Source organism: Chaetodon auriga, chromosome 2 (assembly GCF_051107435.1).
Source record: "Chaetodon auriga isolate fChaAug3 chromosome 2, fChaAug3.hap1, whole genome shotgun sequence".
Lineage (NCBI taxonomy): Eukaryota > Metazoa > Chordata > Actinopteri > Chaetodontiformes > Chaetodontidae > Chaetodon > Chaetodon auriga.
In genome coordinates this window covers 26,958,418-26,977,868 of record NC_135075.1, presented here as the reverse complement: position 1 = coordinate 26,977,868, position 19,451 = coordinate 26,958,418, and the positions used below count along the sequence as shown (strand labels likewise).

At 45.7% G+C, this 19,451-nt stretch overlaps 2 protein-coding genes across 3 annotated transcripts in view; one reads left to right on the top strand and one right to left on the bottom strand.

Annotated features, from left to right (window-relative positions):
• ripor3 (RIPOR family member 3) overlaps positions 1 to 13,100 on the top strand; it is a 46,791-nt gene extending 33,691 nt beyond the window's left edge. Inside the window, exons 9-26 of one of the 2 annotated variants that reach the window (XM_076744591.1) lie at positions 367 to 430; positions 520 to 563; positions 731 to 856; positions 986 to 1,131; positions 2,691 to 2,817; positions 3,035 to 3,195; positions 3,714 to 3,953; positions 4,711 to 4,807; positions 5,158 to 5,421; positions 5,510 to 5,655; positions 5,742 to 5,907; positions 6,118 to 6,247; positions 6,419 to 6,583; positions 7,301 to 7,465; positions 8,418 to 8,620; positions 9,825 to 9,908; positions 10,029 to 10,119; positions 10,200 to 13,100. In XM_076744591.1, coding sequence (XP_076600706.1) covers positions 367 to 430; positions 520 to 563; positions 731 to 856; positions 986 to 1,131; positions 2,691 to 2,817; positions 3,035 to 3,195; positions 3,714 to 3,953; positions 4,711 to 4,807; positions 5,158 to 5,421; positions 5,510 to 5,655; positions 5,742 to 5,907; positions 6,118 to 6,247; positions 6,419 to 6,583; positions 7,301 to 7,465; positions 8,418 to 8,620; positions 9,825 to 9,908; positions 10,029 to 10,119; positions 10,200 to 10,300 — 2,520 coding nt within the window. In that variant the 3' untranslated portion in view covers positions 10,301 to 13,100. The remainder of the gene's footprint in view (positions 1 to 366; positions 431 to 519; positions 564 to 730; positions 857 to 985; positions 1,132 to 2,690; positions 2,818 to 3,034; positions 3,196 to 3,713; positions 3,954 to 4,710; positions 4,808 to 5,157; positions 5,422 to 5,509; positions 5,656 to 5,741; positions 5,908 to 6,117; positions 6,248 to 6,418; positions 6,584 to 7,300; positions 7,466 to 8,417; positions 8,621 to 9,824; positions 9,909 to 10,028; positions 10,120 to 10,199) is intronic. The other variant, XM_076744602.1, reaches the window with a different exon arrangement.
• Positions 13,101 to 13,816: 716 nt separating this feature from the next.
• blcap (bladder cancer associated protein) lies at positions 13,817 to 17,804 on the bottom strand. The gene is made up of 2 exons (XM_076744614.1): positions 17,656 to 17,804; positions 13,817 to 15,737 (listed from the first exon to the last, which is right to left on the bottom strand). Exon 2 carries the CDS (start codon positions 15,555 to 15,557, stop codon positions 15,294 to 15,296), a length of 264 nt encoding a protein of 87 aa, XP_076600729.1. The 5' UTR covers positions 15,558 to 15,737; positions 17,656 to 17,804; the 3' UTR covers positions 13,817 to 15,293.
• Positions 17,805 to 19,451: the final 1,647 nt, after the last annotated feature.

Below are 19,451 nucleotides of genomic sequence, written 5' to 3'. Positions count from 1 at the left end.
TGGTAGAATAATCACCATCTTTACCTCAGTCGAGTCTTAGTGTCTTAAAGTTTTATTAGAATGACAATTGGTGTTATTTTTTCTTACCCTGGGAGATCAGAGTTTTGTTTCTTCACATACCTCATCCTCCAGTGTGTGCTTCAAGATTTGTACTGTGGCATCATAGAAAATAAAAATATCCTGATTATTTTCCAAAATTCACTCCTGATCTCTTCCTGCTGTTCCCCCAGCAAGGTGAAAAATAGGTGAAAAGTACTCCAGGAAAACTGGTCTGTTAGCAAAAGTAAGAAGTGTCAAAGGCGCCCCGCTAACGCTTTATTTACCTTTTCTAAAATTCCACTTTCACCCAATTTCTCCTCCCGGCAGGACATGTCAGTTATGGAAGGAGAGCTGGAGATCCTCCTTGGGGAGCTACACATCAAAATGAAAGGTACACGCGCACACACACACACACGCACACACACACAAAGTGCTTTGCAAGTCATCAGCGACGATGACGAACGTGTGTTTCTCTTGCAGGTCTGATCGGCTTTGCACGGCTCTGCCCCGGAGACCAGTACGAGGTGAGCTCCTCTGTTTTAAGACGAATAAGCTTGAACGAAATATGCAAATAACGATCTGTGCATGAAAAGTGACAAAAACACACGATTCCCCCATCAAATGTACTCAATGAGAAACAATGAGAAACCAGAGCTGCCTCTCTGCTTTAATCGCATGAACCGACTACCAGGTGGTGGTGCGGTTGGGCCGCCAGCGATGGAGGATCCGAGGGAGGATCGAATCGGATGACACGCAGGCCTGGGATGAAGAGGAGATGGTCTTCCTCCCGCACATACACCACAACTTCGAGATCAAGGTTACAAACACACACAGAAATACACACAGATGTACACAAACACATGCGTGCTGAGAAAGATGGAAACAGTTTATGCATATGTACTTCCTGTGTGGTGTATGTGTGCACCAATCACATCTCTTCTCCCAGGTGACGGAGGCGAAGGGTTTGGGTTGGCTGCTGGTTGGCATGGTGACGTGCGCGAGCGCAGACTTCTTTGTGGCGAAGCCGCAGCTGATGCTGGTGGACGTCACGGAGCTGGGAACCATCAAACTGCAGCTGGAAGTCACCTGGAAGTACGGACACACACACACACACACACACACACACACACACACACACACACACACATAAGAATGAGTCTATGAAGACATGAAAGTCCTCAGCTCACGTGTCCTGATGGAAAATAACACGAGGTGGCGGCAAAGGAGCGCCATGACGAGTGGAATCAGAGATGTTCTCAGAATAAGTAGAATAATTGACACCTGCTCCTCCGACAATGTGACGGAGGAGCAGGTGTGGACAGGTGTGAGACATTTGTCTGAACTTTCGTCTCGACCTCAGAACTGTGACCCCTCGTCGTGTCCTGTAGCCCCGCAGCCTGTCGAGATACCAGGATGATTGACAGCTCGTGCACAAGCCTGTCAGGCGTCATCTCAGAGCAGATCAGAGAACGAGGAGGTGACGGAGTGAACAGTCACTGCTGGGAGAAAGATGGAGGCAGAGAACGAGACACACGCTTGTTATTGTCTCTCCCACTCCTTTTCTGTGAGGTCGCTCTTTTCTGCTTCCTTCCTCTTATCTCACTACATGTTCGCTGCAGCAAAACAAGGCCAAGCAACAAACAAGGTGATGTAAACAACAACGAACGAACGGCGCGCCGGATGCATCACACCCAGCTGTCCTGTTCTTATTTCCTCCATTCTCTGCCTCTGTCTCCTCTAACCTGGGCCAGCTGTTGCCGAGCAGCTCATCGAGCGCACATCATGCGCACACGCACACACACGCACACACACGCACACACACGCACACACACGCACACACACTCTGCTGTGCCCTTGCACCATGACAGATCACATTTCAGGCTTTGGAGAGGCCAGGTGGAGGACGTTTCATGGATTTTCCCCACAGAGATGGAAAATCACACAAACACGCATGAGGCTGCTGCTGCACAGACACACGCTGACAAACCAAAGGACACACACACACACACACACACACACACACACACACACACAAATGAGTCACATTTCAGTGATTTCCATCAGGGTTTCTGCTACATATAAACTATTATAAACTATGTGATAGAACACAGAGCCGAGGGCAGCAATAGAAGATGGAAATTTGTTGGCTGACTTGAGAAAATGAAAAGCCAATGGACTCAAATAAAAGACTCCGGCTGCGCTGCAGAGCCCTCAGGACTGAATCTCAAGCGGGAGGTTGCTGATGAGGAGCAGACAGCCTCTCACATGGGCGTGGTCAAGTCAATTTACAGGCACGGAGACGTGCCGTATGCCAGTTTACACCCTGATAACTACTCCGTCTAAATAAAATGAGTTAGTAAAGCGAGCCCAGGGTCATTGAAGTCACACAGATGTCATCCAGGAATTTACAGGGATGAAGAAGTTTGATGAATTTCAGCTTTTCCACATATTTTTTGTGCACGCATCATGCAGTCCGCGAGGAGAGTTTGCAGGAAAAGACTGAAATTCTTCATGTCTGGAAACTGATGCGAGCTGCAGATATTAAAGATCGGTACAGTCAGTCAGCTGGTTGATTGTGTGGACAGCTGTGATATTCAGTGCGTGTGTGATGTACTTTATGTATGTGTGTGTGTCTGTGTTTGCGCCTGCAGCCCGTTTGATAGCAGTGAGAAGATGAGGCCGCTGTCTGTCAGCAGGCAGTCAGTGTCCAGCAGAAAGAGTTCGGTTTACAGCTGGACGGCGCCGAGCACCCCCTCCTTCACCGAGAAATACTTCATAGTGAGTAAACACACAAACTCAGCCATGACGGTAACGGCAACCTGGACCCTGCAGGGCATTAGATTAAACCAAGACCAACCATGAAATCTCTTCGTTTTAGTCCAAAGAGCGTCGAGTCTGCACAATGTGGACGTTCATGCATTCATGCTTTCCAGCCTGCAGTGGCTTTAAAGTTTGATGTTTACGTTGGTATTCGGGTCTTCTTCCTCCTCTGCAGTCGATGGTACGTGAGCTGCAGGACGGAGAGGGTTCCCTCCCGTCTCTGGTCTCCAAAAGTCGACATAACAGAGGAGGCGTGTCTCTGCTGAGCTACCTGTCGGACCCCTCACACACCGGCATCACATCAAACCACAGCCCTCAAAGCCCCTACGCCCTCAGGTACGTGCTGCATGCCAGTGAACCTTTAAGAATAACACTTATCTTACTTCATCTTGGTGTCTAACCCTTTAAATCTGTACTTCCAAATGTTTTTGGCTTGTTATCCTATAAAATGAAGCAATGTCATGTCACATCAGCTTATGGTCTTAATGTAAGTTATGAGCAGTTCGACCAGAGTCATTTTGCTTAGTCAGATTATTTAATCTGAAGGATTTCTAGAGACCTGAGAGCTGAAAGAATGCAGTATTTCACCTTAAAATCACAGAAAATGAAACGTAATTCGGTTTGAAAGAATCCTTTTTTTTTTTATTTCTTTCTCATCCTTTAAATCATGTTCATCATGGAGGGTCCGGACCTGCATGTTGGGGTCCTCTTTGCAGACTTATGCAGAGTGATCTCTAACACCAATGATAGTACATCGATGCAGTATTTGAACTCCGAGTTGTCTGCATGGATTTCTGTGTATTTCATGTTTCGCTGTGACTTTGTGCTTCATGTGAAAACCAATTCCTCCACAGTCTCCATCGGACTCACAGCTACCCCTCCAGCCACAGCCAAGGCACCAGCCTGGGAGGCAGCCAGACTCAGCTGTCCCTCGGGGAGGAGGGCTCCCTGGAGGGCTCTGCAGAGGAGAGGGAGAGGAGGAAGACGGTGGAGGAGGAGGAGGAGGAGGATGGAGGGGAGGAGTGGCGAAGTGTGTTGGACGCTCATTCTACACCAGCGCAGAGTAAAACGGGTTCCCTGCTGGCTCTGCAGATGTGAGGATGAACTCGAGAGCAAATCATGTTTAATTCCTTTAATTTGTTTGCATTTTTAAGTTCTGTCTGGAAAAACAAAGCGTTGTGGTCCAGTAAAAAACATCTATCTCCAAAATATCTCACGAGCGAAGAAGACAGTCCTGTTTTCAGCTTTGTAACAGTGTCATTTTTAAATAATCCAATCGGCTTTTAGATGGTTCATTTACACACAATCCTTCAGTTTATCTTCACAATTCAAAATCACCTGATTAGACAACATTTAGAAACACTTTACGTTTGAAGTGGCATTAATGATGAGCTCAGAAAGCAGCTATAATTGATATCTTTATATCAAATGACAAAGTGAAGGAGTCTCTGATCATGATGAACCTGCAGCCTCTCTCAGCTTTACGAAGCTTATCGTGACTTTCAGCTCATTGTTTCCTGTTCTGGTTCTTTCTCGCATCATTTTCAGAGAAAACGCAGCTAAGATGTGTTGTTCCTGTTTCCCAGAATAGGTTTAATGCTGTTTGTTGTCGTATCACATATCACTGTGTGACAGTCAGACATCTTTCACAGCGAAAACATGACACTAAATGTCCAGTAACTTAATATGATCCGCAGCAGTGTTTGCAAAAGTTTCACAGTTTCCACAGATTTTTCATCACATCTTCAGAAGATTTTGTCTTTCTGCATGTCACCGTCCTAAATCCTGTAATAGTACTACCACTTGATAGTAGTACTGCAGACGAATAAAGATGGTATCTCTGTGATGCAGGTCCAGCACTCCGGATATCCTCAGAAAGAACACGGCCGGAGAAGCGGAGCCTGAGACTCAGAGTGCAGCGCTGGGACCAGACACTGTCAGCGTTCAGGTGAGAAAGAGAAACCTGAAGGCTTCACTTCATCAGCTGAAGTCGAATTCAACACCGCATTGAAATTTAGATTCAGATTCAGGAAAACTTGATTGATCCCTGCAGGGAAATTGTTTACTGTAAAGATAACAAAGGCATAAATACTAATGATAAATACAAAAATGTGCAAATGCAAATGTCAGCCCTTCAGCTCTTCAGAAAGCAGCGGTTGGATCACATTTGCTTCCAGGATCAGCACATCTCAGCCCTGACTGCCTGTCCTGGACTTTAACTTTCAGTGGTCTCGTCTCTTTTCTTCTTCTCTTGCTGTCAAATCTCATTAAACCTCTCTGCCTCCACGTTTGTTCTAGGACTCCCCAGAATGTCAGTTGTATTCTGCCCCTGACTCCCCCACACCCTCCACCCAGCCCCCAGCCGTCACCGCCTCCCCACCCGCCGTCGCCGCTCAGGCCCAAGAGAGGCCGGGGGCGAGCGGTGCCCAGCGCAGGGCTCAGGCCGTCAGGCTGGGAGCCCTGATCGCTGAGCTGGAGAAGATGTTACAGAACCAGAGCTGCTCTGAGAAGGAGCTGAGAGCACTGGACCACCAGATTCTGCACCTGGCAACCATACTGAAGGTACCTGTGTGTTCACACACACATGCACACACACCTGTTAGAGAACATGCTGTGTGTGGTGTTCATGCGCTGTGGTGTGCTCCCTCAGAACGACCTCTCCCTGCTCAGAAGCTCGTCATCAGAGGAGACTCTGGCCGTGGAGGAAGTCCTGGGCAGCTTTGACTTCCTGTCACATGACTTCAACGCAGATGATGACACTTCCTGTTTGGGCAGCCTGAGACTGAAAGACAGCGGGTGAGTTCACTGAAGAGAATAACCAGTGAAACTCCTCACTGACTGCACCTGAAACAACTCATCTCTCTTTTATCTTTGTCCATCAGCATCAGTTCCTTCCAGCAGAGCACTCTGAGGAGTCTCGGCCTCTTCTCCCAGAACAGCCAATCAGCTTCTGAGGAAGAGTTTGTCATCGCCCCTCTGACTTCTGGGAACTGGGGTCTTGACCAGGCTCTTGAGACTCACTTGGACATATGCTGCATCCTGCTGCAGGTACTAACTTTTTGTGACTCTTCTTTTTTTTAAATAAACATTGAAAGTTAAAGAAAAAGTGACGAGTCTCGCAGAAAGACAAAGTCTGGCCTCTTATTGTAGGACATGAACGTTATTTCTGATTCTGCAACGCTGTTGTCCTGCAGGGCTGCCGCTCGTCTGTCTCCACCCTCAAACCGTCTAAATCTAACACACATAATGTTTCCTCAGATGATTCAAACGACTGACTTCAGCCCATCGAGGAGGGAGCTGCTGGAGGAGATGGCTCTGCAAGCTGAAGTCCTGGACAGAATCAGCCGTGTGCTGCTGGAGAAGAGCGACAGCATCTCTGCAGCCGACAGTTAGTGGGAGATCTGCTCGTCTGCTCGCCGCTTGTTACTGTCTTTTACACTTTGTCACCAGTAGTGATAATTAATGATACTGCAGAACTATTCTTTGTTAACCATGGACTGGTTCTGGGAGCGTGCACGGATAAATAAGATGCTCCTCTTCCTCCTGTCTTCTCCTTCAGTCCTGCCGAAGGCCCAGAGGACCAGGGATGTGGTGTTGTTCTGGGAGGAGTGTGTGAACGACAGCAGCTCTGCGTTCTGCTGCCGCTCTGACAGTTTCTTCGGGACGCTAAAGAAGCGTTACACGCACAAGGTGAAGGCCAAGCAGCCTGGCCAATCAGAAAAAGGTACCACAGTGCATCAGCACCATGCTTGAATTCTTGATGCTCATTTGTTTCATACATATCTCGTCTGCTGTGACTGTAATTCATAACTCCCTACATTTCCCATAATGCATTTTTGCCACTCACATGATGAGCAGCGACTTGTCACATCAGTTTGTGCAGAGAGGCTTTTATCTGTCGAGGGGACGCTGTCGATAGACCACCGCGTCACATGATCAGCAAGCTAGCATTACTGCTAGAGAGCTAGCTAGCCTGTTATCAACTGAGCTATTACAAAGTTTATTGTTATTGTTTTTCATTGGCCGACAGAACCACATGTTAAAGAATCTGTGATATTTCAGCTATAATGCAGAAATTGTTTTTTGTTCACATGTGTTTGCATGAATATTCATTATGGAAAATGAATGCTGCATTTTGGAGTTTTTAGTTTGTTTCTCCCATCATGATCATCGTGTTTACATTTCTGCATTTTTGTGTTGTTTAAATCACAATTTGTCAAACTAAATAGAGGAGAAAGAATGAAGAAACACAGCTGGTTGATTTTAAAAAGAAAGGAGGAAAACTTCACCATCACACAATGAAAGCGTAAATTCACAGCACTAAAAGCAGCACTTGAGTATCTGGGGCTGTGATAGACGTCGTCTCCTGCACGCTGATCGGTCACACACAGTGTTTTCACCTGCTGACTGAGCTGGAAACCCTCCTCTCCCTCCTCTGCAGTGTTTTCTCAGCTCCTGCAGCAGCTCCAGGCGGCCTGTCGGACGATGCCCAGCCATCGGCCGGTCTGCAGCCCCGACAGAGTCACCCTCTTCCAGCTGTCGGTGTATCTGAAGCGCTGGAGCGTGCAGGAGCTGGGAGAGCACATCTCACGCCTCTCCAAAGAAGGTGGCATTTCACACGTTTTACTTTAACTTTTATCTTATGTTTAATATTAAAGCATGAGTTTTCAGGGTCTTCAGTGACTGCAGACCACCAGGGAACATGAAACTGTTTATTTGTGTGTGTCCTGCTGGTATCTGCTGTGTACTCGAGGAACGCTGTGCTGTCATAGTTCTACGAGGCAGCTTTAGGATCTGAGAATGTTCCAGAGATTCCAGCTTGCTGAAGGCATCTGGACCATCTGTCAACTTGACTGCCAAATGGTTACACCAGACAAACTCTGTGTGTGTGTGTGTGTGTGTGTGTGTGTGTGTGTGTGTGTTTCTAAAATGTTTGGATAGAAAGACACAAAAACACATCCTTCCTTTCATCTCTTCCTTCCTTCCTTCCTTCCTTCCTTCCTTCCTTCCTTCCTTCCTTCCTTCAGTATGTTGATGGTCGTCTGTTTATCAAACATTTGGTTTTTGCATCACAAAACTTCTAAAACTGCAACTGGGACAAATAAATGAATCTTGACGTTTGTTTCGACTCACTTTGAGCACCAGGCGGGTGGAGTTTACAGTCCAAGAAAGACAAAAGAGTCTCATTTGGCTTTTCTTCTCTTATTTCTTCTCTTATTTCATTGCTTTCACTCAGCCCAGATCTTCAGGTTGTCTCATCTTAAATAAAACTCGAGCCTGTTCTGATACATTATGAGTGTTTATGAACTGGATATAGAGAAGTTTTGTAAATCCTAAACCTTGACCTGTTTCTAAGGTCAGGAATGGATTCTGAACCTCAGTTTTGAAGCCAGCACTGATGAGAAATCCTTAAAATGCAAAAGGTAAAATGGAAATTTGAACATCTGGAATTCAGTGACACCTGGAGAAACTCCCTCTGCTGATTAAACCCTGTGATTCACTCCTGAACAGCTTTAAATGGACCTTCATTCCTCACTGCGGTCACTGGTGTGTTTCAGAGTACATCCTGTCCGCCCTGAGGAGCCCCAAAAGGAGGCGGGCTTTAAATAAGATGAGGGGGCGGTGCTTCACGGAGCTCCTCCCGCTGGGGTGCACGCTGCAGACGCTGGCCGCCCTGCAGATCGACTCCAACCACAAAGTCTGCAAAGCTGCTGCCAACTGTCTCTGCAGAGCCGCCGGCTGCAAGGCCTTCAGGAGCAAAGTACGTCACAGGGTCCCAGTCAGTGCGTTAGCCAAGCGCTAACAGGGAAAATGTTAATGTGGTGATGTTTAGTGGGTGTAATTTTACCTTTTCTTAGCTGAGGCTAACGGAAATATCATTGGTTTTACTTATTATAAGTATGACCTGATGATGCTGCTAAATCAGAAGTGATGAGCGGAGTGATTGTAATTCATCCTGACAGGAACATGAATATTAGCACCACTTTGCAGGCTGATCCATCCAATAGGTGTTCAGATGTTTCACTTAAAACCACAACAAGTGAACCTCATGGCGACGTGAGGGGAAACGTCAGAAGATCTGCAACCTCATTAGAATTCTTCCTCTGGGGATCATGAATGCCTGTACAAAATGGATTGATAATGCATTTGACAGTCGAGATCTTTCAGTCTCAACCAAAGAGGCAGACAAACGTCGCCTCCCTGAAGCAGCAGCAGCTCGTTGCTTCGCAGCTCAGTGATTTCGTTTTTCAGGCACATCAGCTGGTTCCACATCAGAGGACGTATCAAATATGTTGAGTTTTGTTGACTTTTCATGTCCTGAAACCAAACGCCTGAAGGAGTTTTCACTCTCAGCAGCATGTTCAGATGTCACAGCAGCTTTTGTTCCTGCAGAGTAGGAACATGCTCAGCGTTTCCTCTCTCCAGGTGCCACAGCTTTCATTTCAAGGCAGAGAGCTGAGATGCTGCTGGAGCTTCATGTCCACCATGACGGCCAAATCACGGACACTTTTCCCTCATCTCCGTGAATTATTGCAGACAAACTGACACTGGAGCACTTTTACTGTGTCCGATGTTTGCAGCTCCACAGCAGCAACGAGGCTCTCCTTCAAATCCTCCTTCTGAATGAGGTTTTAGCTTCTTAGCTGTGAGCTCGCTCACCACAGAACCTGCCTGCAGAACACTGTCTCTGTCTGCTGCTTGTTGGACACCAGAACTCCACCAAAGAGCCTAAACTGAGATGGTGAACATGGTAAACGTTACACCAGCATGTTAGCATCGTTATTTTGAGAACATTAGCGTTTAGCCGAGCCGCTAGCGTCGCTGTGGTCTCGTTATTTCCTCAGGCACACTTTCAAACCACAGCTTCTTCTTCTCTCTTGGTTTAGCTTGTGGAAATAACTGCAGTGATGCAGCTTTTACGACACAAACAGCACATCATAACTTCCTGGTTCCTTCTCCTGCAGGCGGTGGTTTTCTACACAGAGAGTTTGAAAAGCCTTGATGTTCAGATCCAACATGGCTCCTGTCTGGCTCTGAAATGCCTCAGGGTGAGCAATGCACGTTCCACAAACTCAGCAAACACAGCAACACTCACAGAAATACACTTTTCACCGCCGTCTGGTACGTCATCCTGTGTGTGTGTGTGTGTGTGTGTGTGTGTTTGCCAGGCAACGGAGAGTGGGGACCACATAGCAGATTTGTGGCGATCGGCGGATGAAGATCTTCGCAGCGCTGCCAGAGAGACCGTCCTCTCCTTCGGTACAAACACGAATTCCTCTTCATTCATCTGTATTTTAATCTCCTTTAGTGTATTATACCTCCAGTGTGTCCGTCTGCAGGTAAAAAGGGCTACCTGGCCTTCCAGAGGATGGACCAGCTCTACACTGAGATGCAGGAGGAGGTTTATCAGAACCAAGAGACCGAGATGACCTATCTATAGGAGACAAGTCTGGACCGAAGTCTGGCTGAGGGTCCGGTTTTTCCTGACGGGACCCGACATGAAGCGTCTCAGTGATCCTGACTGTCTGGGTGAGAGACTGAAGTTAAAGACAGCTTGTGTCTGAGCTGGATGAAGCTTACGAGGCCTCAGGTTTTGTCTCTGTGGAGTGCAGAGGAGGATCCGAAGACGGTGACTGCAGCTTCCTCTGAATGGATCGTTTTCACCCCGAAGCTCTGATTCGTGACCAGAGACGTGACTCTGCTGGGAATTTATTTTGGTCAAATATGCAAGTTTGTTTAAAGACGTTCCAGTTATTTAACCTGCTAACCTTTAAGATTATTTCTGCTTTTCCAGTGACGGGGCTGCTATTTCACATAATGTGGAAAGAGTGTGATAATGAGCAAAAACCCAAAGTATCATGTGAACGTTAAACCCAGAGGGGCTGAAAGAAATCCTGCTAACAGGCCCGAACAGTGTCCCTCCCGCCTGTGAGGTCAGGTTTTAATGGAGCAGCGACCCTCCGGCAGAAGGATCCACAGATGAAGCTGAGGTTGCTTTTCTCTCCCGGCTGCACTTCCTTCCTGGTTTTCAGGAGCGTTTGAATGCTCAGGAGCAGGGAGATAAAATGGCTGCTGAAATGTTTCCACAAACAGGAGCTGTGACATTCAGGGACACCAGAGGATTAGAACACAAATCGCTGTGGCAGGCAGCCAAACGGCGTTTTAGAGGTTTTACTCCTCTCAGCGAGTTTCCTGCTTTGTGCATCATACGTGTGCCGCCGCCGCCGGATGTTTCACGGGCTGATGAAAGTGTGTTGTCATGTGAGATACGTACAGCGTGCGCATCGATTTGCAGTGATTGAGCTTGAAGGAGGTGAAAGTCTGATGCAGTGCACAGGAAATTCCCCAAAATGTGGGACCAGTCTTAAAAGGACACTTCACACATTAACTGATGTGCCATCGCATTAGCTTTCATTAGAAATTAATCTGCAGATTAATTATTTTGTCTAGAAAATTTCCAGTTTCCCAGAACTCAGTGTCCAAAGATGTTCAGTTTACTTTGACATGAAACAGAAAAGCAGCAGTTTCTTCTTCTCTTTATTGAATGATCAGAAGTTTCCTGTTAATTGTCTGTCGACACATGAAGCTGTTTGTTTGTTTGTTTGTCAAATACAAACACAGAACATGATGCTGCTTGAGCCAACAGTCTTCACGTCGTATTTATCTTCTCCTGTGTAATCCGTTAATTTGATGGCATATAAATGAAGTAACTGAGTCGACACTGATGATCGTGCGTTCGTTAAGCCGGTGCTTCGTACCTTTATCATGAAGTGAATTTGCTTTCATGGAAGATGAGTCCATGTTTGGCGCTCTGCCGAAGGCCGCTCTCAGCCTGTGGACCGTCTCATCAGTGAGAGGCAGGCGGGTGCTGCCCTCTGCTGGCCGTTTGACTGAACTGACGCTTGTTCAGGGCCCTGACCTGAGGATGCTTTCACTCACCACACAGTACATTTGGCTGTGGTCAAACTGACCTGGGACCTCTGTTACTGGGTTATTTAAGGAATGTTTGGAAGGTCACTTAAATGGCATGAGAAGGAGTCAGATTTTTTTTCTTCAGTCAGCTCTGCTTCATGTTTTAGGACAGGGTTTGGTACAAGAGATGTACCAGAAAACCATCAAATTTTCCTCTCACAGTATTCTCAGATATAAACCCGGGAAGCAGAATTCCCAGAATTCCAAAGCTCTCGTGTTGGAAACCACGTCTTGGATCAATTCAACCGCACCATCAAAATCTCATAATGAAGAACAGCATGGGAAGATGCTGCTCGTCCTCTTTAGATGATCAGAGGCAGTTAGATGAGCTCAAGTGAAACCTTGAAACCCTGTTAGCAGTTTTCTAGCTGCTGTTGCTAAAACAGAAAGTCAGAGTGTTTGCTGTCAGCACTGTTTACAGTTTCATGGAAGATGAAAAGGCAGAGATGGAGGAACGTAGAGCTGAGGGACATGAGGAGGAAAAGAGCAGAAAGACAACAGGAGGGGAAAGGAGGTGAGGATGGACAAGCAGCATGCTAGCAGTTCTCTGAGCTAAACGCTAACAACATGTTAGCATGCTGGTGTTTACCAGGTATGTTAACCATGTTCACAACCTTTGCCTAGCATGTTAGCATGCTAACATTCGCTAATTAGCAATAAACACAAACCACAGCTGAGGCTGATGGATGTTATTAGCTTCACATTTAGTCAGAAATAAAAGTTGTTTGTGATCCTCTGTACCAAATGTCATAGCTAACTGTCCCATTGTTCACCTCATGGTGGTGCTGGAGGATACGTCCTCAGGGTTTATCTTCTGGGGAACATGAATGTTTCATAGCAGCCTGTCCAGCAGTTATTGCTGGATTGTTCTCGTTTTGTTTCAAGGTTTAAGAAGTTTATCATCTGCCATGAATTCACACAGAAACACCTGTCACCTGTTGTCTGAGGAGGTGACTGGCACTATTAGCATACCTTTTTTTTTTATTTAAACATCAGCGGGTACAAGTGAAATCTGTTCACATCCAGATGATTTCAAAGCAAAGCTGCCACCATTTAGGCCTCATCTTTCTTAACTTTCGCACTTTGAGTCGAGTATTTCCGACTGATTTCACCAATTCTTTATTATGGTAACTGGATGTATGTTTGCTTGCAGAAATGTGTATTATTGAGCCTTTACAGTGGACTTAAGACGGGAAGTGTTTTATTTTATGAGCATTAAAAGGACTCAACATTCACTGCAGCTGTTTCTTCTGTGCTCTGATTGAACTGGGGGGGGTACAACTGCAGCAACAATAAATACTGAAGTAAAACGTGTTTTATGCTGTTGCAGAAGTTAATGAGTCAAAGTTTAAAGACGTTTCTGGCAGCTGGGATGTAAAATACAGTCAATAAAAGAATGATTAAATGATATGTGGGACTCTAATCAGTGAACTAGAGGAAAAATGGATTTTCATTCCAACAAAAAATGATCTGCTTTGTGCATCTCCAACAGAGTTCTGATTTATTATTATATTTTCACAGACCTCCACTGAGGCATCTGACAATGTTGTGGTGAAACTGATTTTCAAAACACAAATAAACAAACCGTATTTTGGCCCTGAGTTTCTCAGACGAAGCAATGGTGAAATTCGGAGGTGTATTTGCAATAAATCACTTTCTCGGCAGTTTCAGGCTGAAAAGGATCAATTAGGGGGTGAATGATGTTTAACTCTGTGGGGGAAATGGGAGCAGGTTGTTAGCTCGGCTTACACTTCAGTTGCATCATTGTCAGAAACTAGTTTACTGTTTGATCCACTGTCATTTTTAAACTGCTTTATTCCTGAATGACACCTCGCTTTCCAAATTTATACAGTTTCTGCTGACTTTTTCGTACTTAAGATCCCAAAAAATAATTTAGAAATCCAAGAAAAACAGTCACTCAAAAGTCAAAATTAGTTTCCAAAAGACTTTTTTTATGCTTGATATAATACACAGTTTAACACGATGAGAGGAAAAACTTTATTTAAATTAAAACCAAAGCAGTAATGTAGCAGTGAGCATGTTCAGCACTGCGACAGGAGGCCAAACAGATGGCAGCAGGTACACAGTGTGAACGCCTCGGCCTGCGTCCGACAGCTAAACAGAACACTGAGAGCAGCGATACACAAGGAAACTCAAAGACGCCGTCGCCCTTTGAATGAGTAATAAAGTTATCGCCTAAAAAACTGATCCTCCACCAGCACTCTGCACCACTTACGGCATCACTGCTGGAAATACTGACCACCTCTGCTTACGTCACCTTGTGTATCACCACGTTTTTATCAGCATGTCATCACAAAAACTACACACCTATCGCACACCACAGATTTTCTTTCATTCACCCGACACACACGCAAACATCCGGATTATTCTACCCTTTGGAAACTTTCAGCATTTTGTTTTTATTCATTAAAATGTGTGTGTGAACTTAATGCTTGGAGAGAAAACAAAAATTAACAGCAACCCATGCACAAGAAAAAACAAAGTTCAGATGGTGAGTGTGGCGGAGGGGGCAGAGGAGGGGGCAGATGCAGAGCACAGAGGGTAATAACAGGACAGTTTCTCAGCTGTCTGTGTGGCTATGGCAGAGGAGGAACTATTCACAGCATAGTTTCTGATTGTCCAGTGTGTGTGCGCTCTCCTGGTTGAGGGTAGCGTTACATGTGCAGAGCCAAAGTGGCGACAGTTATATCAGGCTGGACTGAGGAAGGTCTGTCGCTCCTACGGGGAAAAACACCACCCACCCAGTAAAGTTAGTCAACGACCGCAAACGGTACAAACTGAGAAGCAAACACAGCTGCTCGAGAAACAGCTTTCAGGAGGGATCAGTGACGTCTGGCAGTTTGAGGTGGAGAACGCTTTCTTTCTAACGGGATGAACTTACAGGTTTGTGGACAAAGTGACGCTTTTCTTGAACAACGCTGGAAGTAAACACGCCAGAGGGCGAGAAAGGAACCAGAATACTGAAACGCAGTGGTCGTTCGGGGCTACGTCACGCCGAGTTTTCATTCAAATGCTGGAATGAAAAGTTGCTCAAACTGAAATTCCTTTAACACCAAGTTCACACATGTCCTTGCTTTAGTGTTTCAAGTTTGGATGCCTCTTCCCTTCCTGTTATATAAAGTACACATGACATCTCCTCTGACATCACCCCCCGTTCTCCTACCACCTGAAATTCAAGTCTGTCTTTACAGCATAGCAAAACAGCCTCCACAATCCTCCAGAACGGGCTCTTCCACTCCTCCTTACCGCCTTTGGCCTGCCGCTCTCTGTATTCGCAGTGTTCCCCTCCAGCAGTCCTTCAACACCCAACACCGCCTCTACGCTGCCCTCCCTCCCCCAAAGTGTAGTCCGTCCACTCTTACAGCATGGCAGTAATCCCCAGCAGTGCCTCGCCGCCTTTCGCAACCCACCCGACCCCCCTCCCCGACCCCTTTTCTCTCCTAGGTCCCGACAATCGCCGGGTCGTGGGCAGCGTCCGGCAGTGCGGCATCCTGGCAGTGGTAGAGGAAGCAGTTGCCCCAGCAACTATAGCAGATGAGGAAGAGGGCAGCCAGGAAGACCAAGGCACAGATGGTACAGGGCTTCCTCTCCAGCAGGAAGCTGAGCAGGTAGAAGCCCATGAACATGGAGTGGTTGAACCACAGCGCCGGGTTCAGCGGCTTGGGGATGAGTAGCACAGGAAGCAGCCACTGTAGGCAATACATCTTTAGAAAGGACGTTGGCAGAAGCTCTCTGTGGGTCAATTTAGCCCTGGGCTGTTTTAAGGTCTGTGGAGGAAAACCAGCCTCGGCAGGTAAGCTGTGGGAGGGTCGTCCTATCCGGCAGAGCTGGGGTGATGGAGGAACAGGTCGAAGAAGCCAGATGTTAGTGTTGTCAGGTCATCCCTGGAAACAGCAGAGGACAGGTCAGGGGAAATCTGAGGATTTCAAAAACCAAACTAAGACTGGCACCATTTGGCCTGCCAGAAAATAGTGAAAATCACAAATATACTCAATTCACTGTCACTAATGACAAAGACAACCAGCACATTTTCACACCTGAGAGGCTGGAATAAGGGATTGTTTTAGCTGCTGATTGGCTAATCAACAGATTAATTAATAATTGAAATAACTGTCAGTTGCAACCCTACAACACACACTTTTAACATGCCATTCAGGGACATCTGTGCTGCCGTTGCTACTTTGACAGTAGATTTCATCTAGCTCTGTATTCATATGAATCACAGACAGCAAGAAGCTTGAATTTAAAGATGCTTCTTATGCAACAACTCAAACCCCATCTTCTGCATTAAGATCATACTTGGTGCCACTCCTTTAATAGCAATGACTGCAGATTTAGCACAGACATCACATCTGTGGATAGAAATAGACTCTGCTATATATATATATATAGAACTGGTATATTTATAGACTATCAAATTACAGGTTATAATCCACCTGACATGCAGGTCAGTCAGGATAATGTGAGAGATTTCAGACATGCAACATTACTGGGATGGCAGCTGCTCAGTGAAGGCCACTGATAAATGATTACACAGTGTCCTAGCCCATATTAATCACGTCCAAAGTAAACACTTTGCCAACTATTTGCATGGGTAACTTCCTTGTAAGGGCCCGATTCCCAGAAGTTAGCCGTTCAGCTAACGTTAATTAGCTTCACGCAAACGTTCAGCAAACCAACAATCCTGTACGGATGTGAGGCTGCTAGCATGAAGTATCGGACCACACTGTTTTGGCTGACTTTGAATCAAATGAAACAAAACAATAGACGTTAAAGTCAGATGGAGTCAAAATCTGCGCTGAGCTGAAGTTAAAGCAGCCGGTTTCAACAAGAAAACTGGATGCGGCTGGCTGAAGGACAAAAGCGGAGTTAACGTCCCGTCAGTGACAGCTGCTAGCATCCCCCAGGCTGCCTCATGTCTGACCAACTTCACAGCAAAATCATGTTCAAATAACCGTCCTGCGTCAGTGATGGCTAGCTGGTAAACAGGCTTGTTAGGTTGCATCCAAACTGGGTTAACTGTCAGGTATACCGAAGGTGGGTAGTTAACAGTAAGCTAATTAAAGTTACAGCTTGTTCAACAACGTTTCTCGGGTTAGTTCTTCATCTAGCTGGTTAGCTAAATCACTTAGCGTTAAGATCACTGGTCTTAATGCTAGCTGACAGGGGAAAAGCCAAGTTATTTAACGCTACCGTATTCTCCAACACACGGAGAAGGGCACCACCAAACTCCATTTAAAAATCTACCAATTTAATGCTGCCAGGAATTTAAGTGGCCGCAAATGCATCACGAGACGTCACACAAAATAGTTTTAGCCCAAGACAAATACTTAAAGTACAACAAACTCGTTTTGTTGTGAACTAGTTTTAACATTTAAAACGGTCTCATGTATAATCGCCTTCAAAAACCCATCGCAGTGGGCGGTAACGTGATCAAGCAGCGTGAGCCAGTTCTAAAAGTAGACCTGAATTATTGTGCTTGTTGGTGGAGGTCGGCTTGACACAAAATACGTGAACAATTCGAAGACGAAATGTAACGTTACGGCACGTTTTGTAAGTTATAAGCAGGTCCACGGTAAACGGCCAGCTTGGAGCGGAGTCTGGTATTAACGTGTTTCTCTGGAAACCAAAGAACTACACGTACCGGAGGCTTGCTAGCTTACCGGAGGCTAGCTAGCGAATGCATTGTTCCGCCGGCCTAACTATAAACAATGCAGCTAACGTTAGATATCAAAGTGACTCAAATTGGCGTATTTTAAGAGCTGCCCCTGTCTTTGAACGAATATGTAAAAACAAACAAACCTGACATGTTTCGGGCTCATTCTCAGCTGAGTGCAACCATCAACACCACTTCGATCTCAACAACTGACTGCGTGCGTATCTGCTAGCTAGCACATTAGCTCACAAACAGCTGTAGCTCAACGGCCTCTGACGCGCAGGCCTAGCGGAGAGGTTTGGAGGACTGTGGACTTCTTCGTCGAATACATTTCCGGCAGGCTGTGCGCTGCGAACAGTAATGCTGCCCTCTATCGTTATTTAAACAAAAAACGCGTCAGTGCGTATCGCATTAGAAATGCCACGCGGAATCCCTGAAAACCATCAGTGAATATCTGCAATAGACAAGGTCTTATTTGATTTACATATTGATTAATTGAGTCTAGCAATGATAAATCCATCTGAGGCTGTAGGAGGAACAAGAAGGAAACCACGCAACTCCTATCCCTCCATCTACTTCCAAATCAACTCGCAGAGATTGAAACTGCTTAATTTGGACCAATAATGCAGTTAACCCAGTTTGATCCCCCTAACCAGGGACGGGATCCAATCTAATAAGTGCTTGATATATTATAAACGCTTTAACAGTCAAACCTCACTGTCACACGTGTGAAAGAGGCCACATCAGTCTGTGATGTCAGTTTGTCAGATTCAGATTAAACTCACAGCAGTTTCAGAGAAATAAACACCAAGGGCCGAACAACCGATCAGAGATTCGCGCTGTGTTTCTATTATGACAACAGTGACACCTGCTGGCCAGAGGCCTGAACTGACTAAGAAAAGACTTGATCTCTGTGGGGTCTGTGTGCTTTTCATATGCTCATCCTCCTGTTTTAAGATTTATTTTGAACTCATCTGAGCAAAGAGGAACAATGAATAGAAACATTATTTAATTATTTTCTCATTTTAAGTACTCTCAAAACAAAACTTAATTGCGGTCGCGGGGAGGGGAAACTAACAAAAAAACAAACTGTGCTCAACACAAAATGGGTCTAAAAGGTGATGGGGAATACCTTATCCACAAACACCCACTAATTCTATCAAAGTGATAGAAAAACCAAAGACATGAGCCTAAAAACAAACGATTGGGAGTCACTAAAAAGGAGGGAGTGAAGTTCTGGAAAATGAAAGAACACTACAGTTTAAGAACATTCACACACTCATTCACAACACCACACACAAAACCAGGAGAGCCAACTGAAGGTGTTAACCCTCCGGCGTCACACAGCCAACTAAAGCAGAGCCACAAGCCTCCTTTTATAGAGGAGCCCGGCTGATTAGTCCCAGCTGCGCTAATGAGTGCAGGTGCCATCAATGGGTGCACATCACTGAAGGGGTGGAGCTTACTGCCCACCTTCCACCGTAACAGCGCCTTTGAAGCTGTAGAAATCTCCCAGGAGGAGGCGCATGGTGATGTGGACGTCTGTCCACAGTGTGATTATTGACTGGGCTAAAGTCAAAGTTAAAGGAGAAAACAGCCTCAAACTGCAGAGTTCAGCTGATTATTATCAACCGCTTTTAATGATCAAATAGAAGAAAAATACTTGCTTTCTTTCAACTGTAGAAAATTTCAAAATCCAGTTCTGTCTGAAAAATAAAAAGACAGTAATTCTTCCTCCACTTTACTCGATTGCTGCACTTTAGAACAAGTTTAAGTTCAAGTACTTCACTTGAGTATTTCCATTTTCTGTTGCTTTATACTTCTACTTGACTACATTTCAGAGATCTTAATCTCTCATACTGTCCAGAAGTACATAAAGTATTTAAAATGAGCTCCACCTTTACCAGCTGCAACATTAAAGCAATGAACACATTAATGCAAT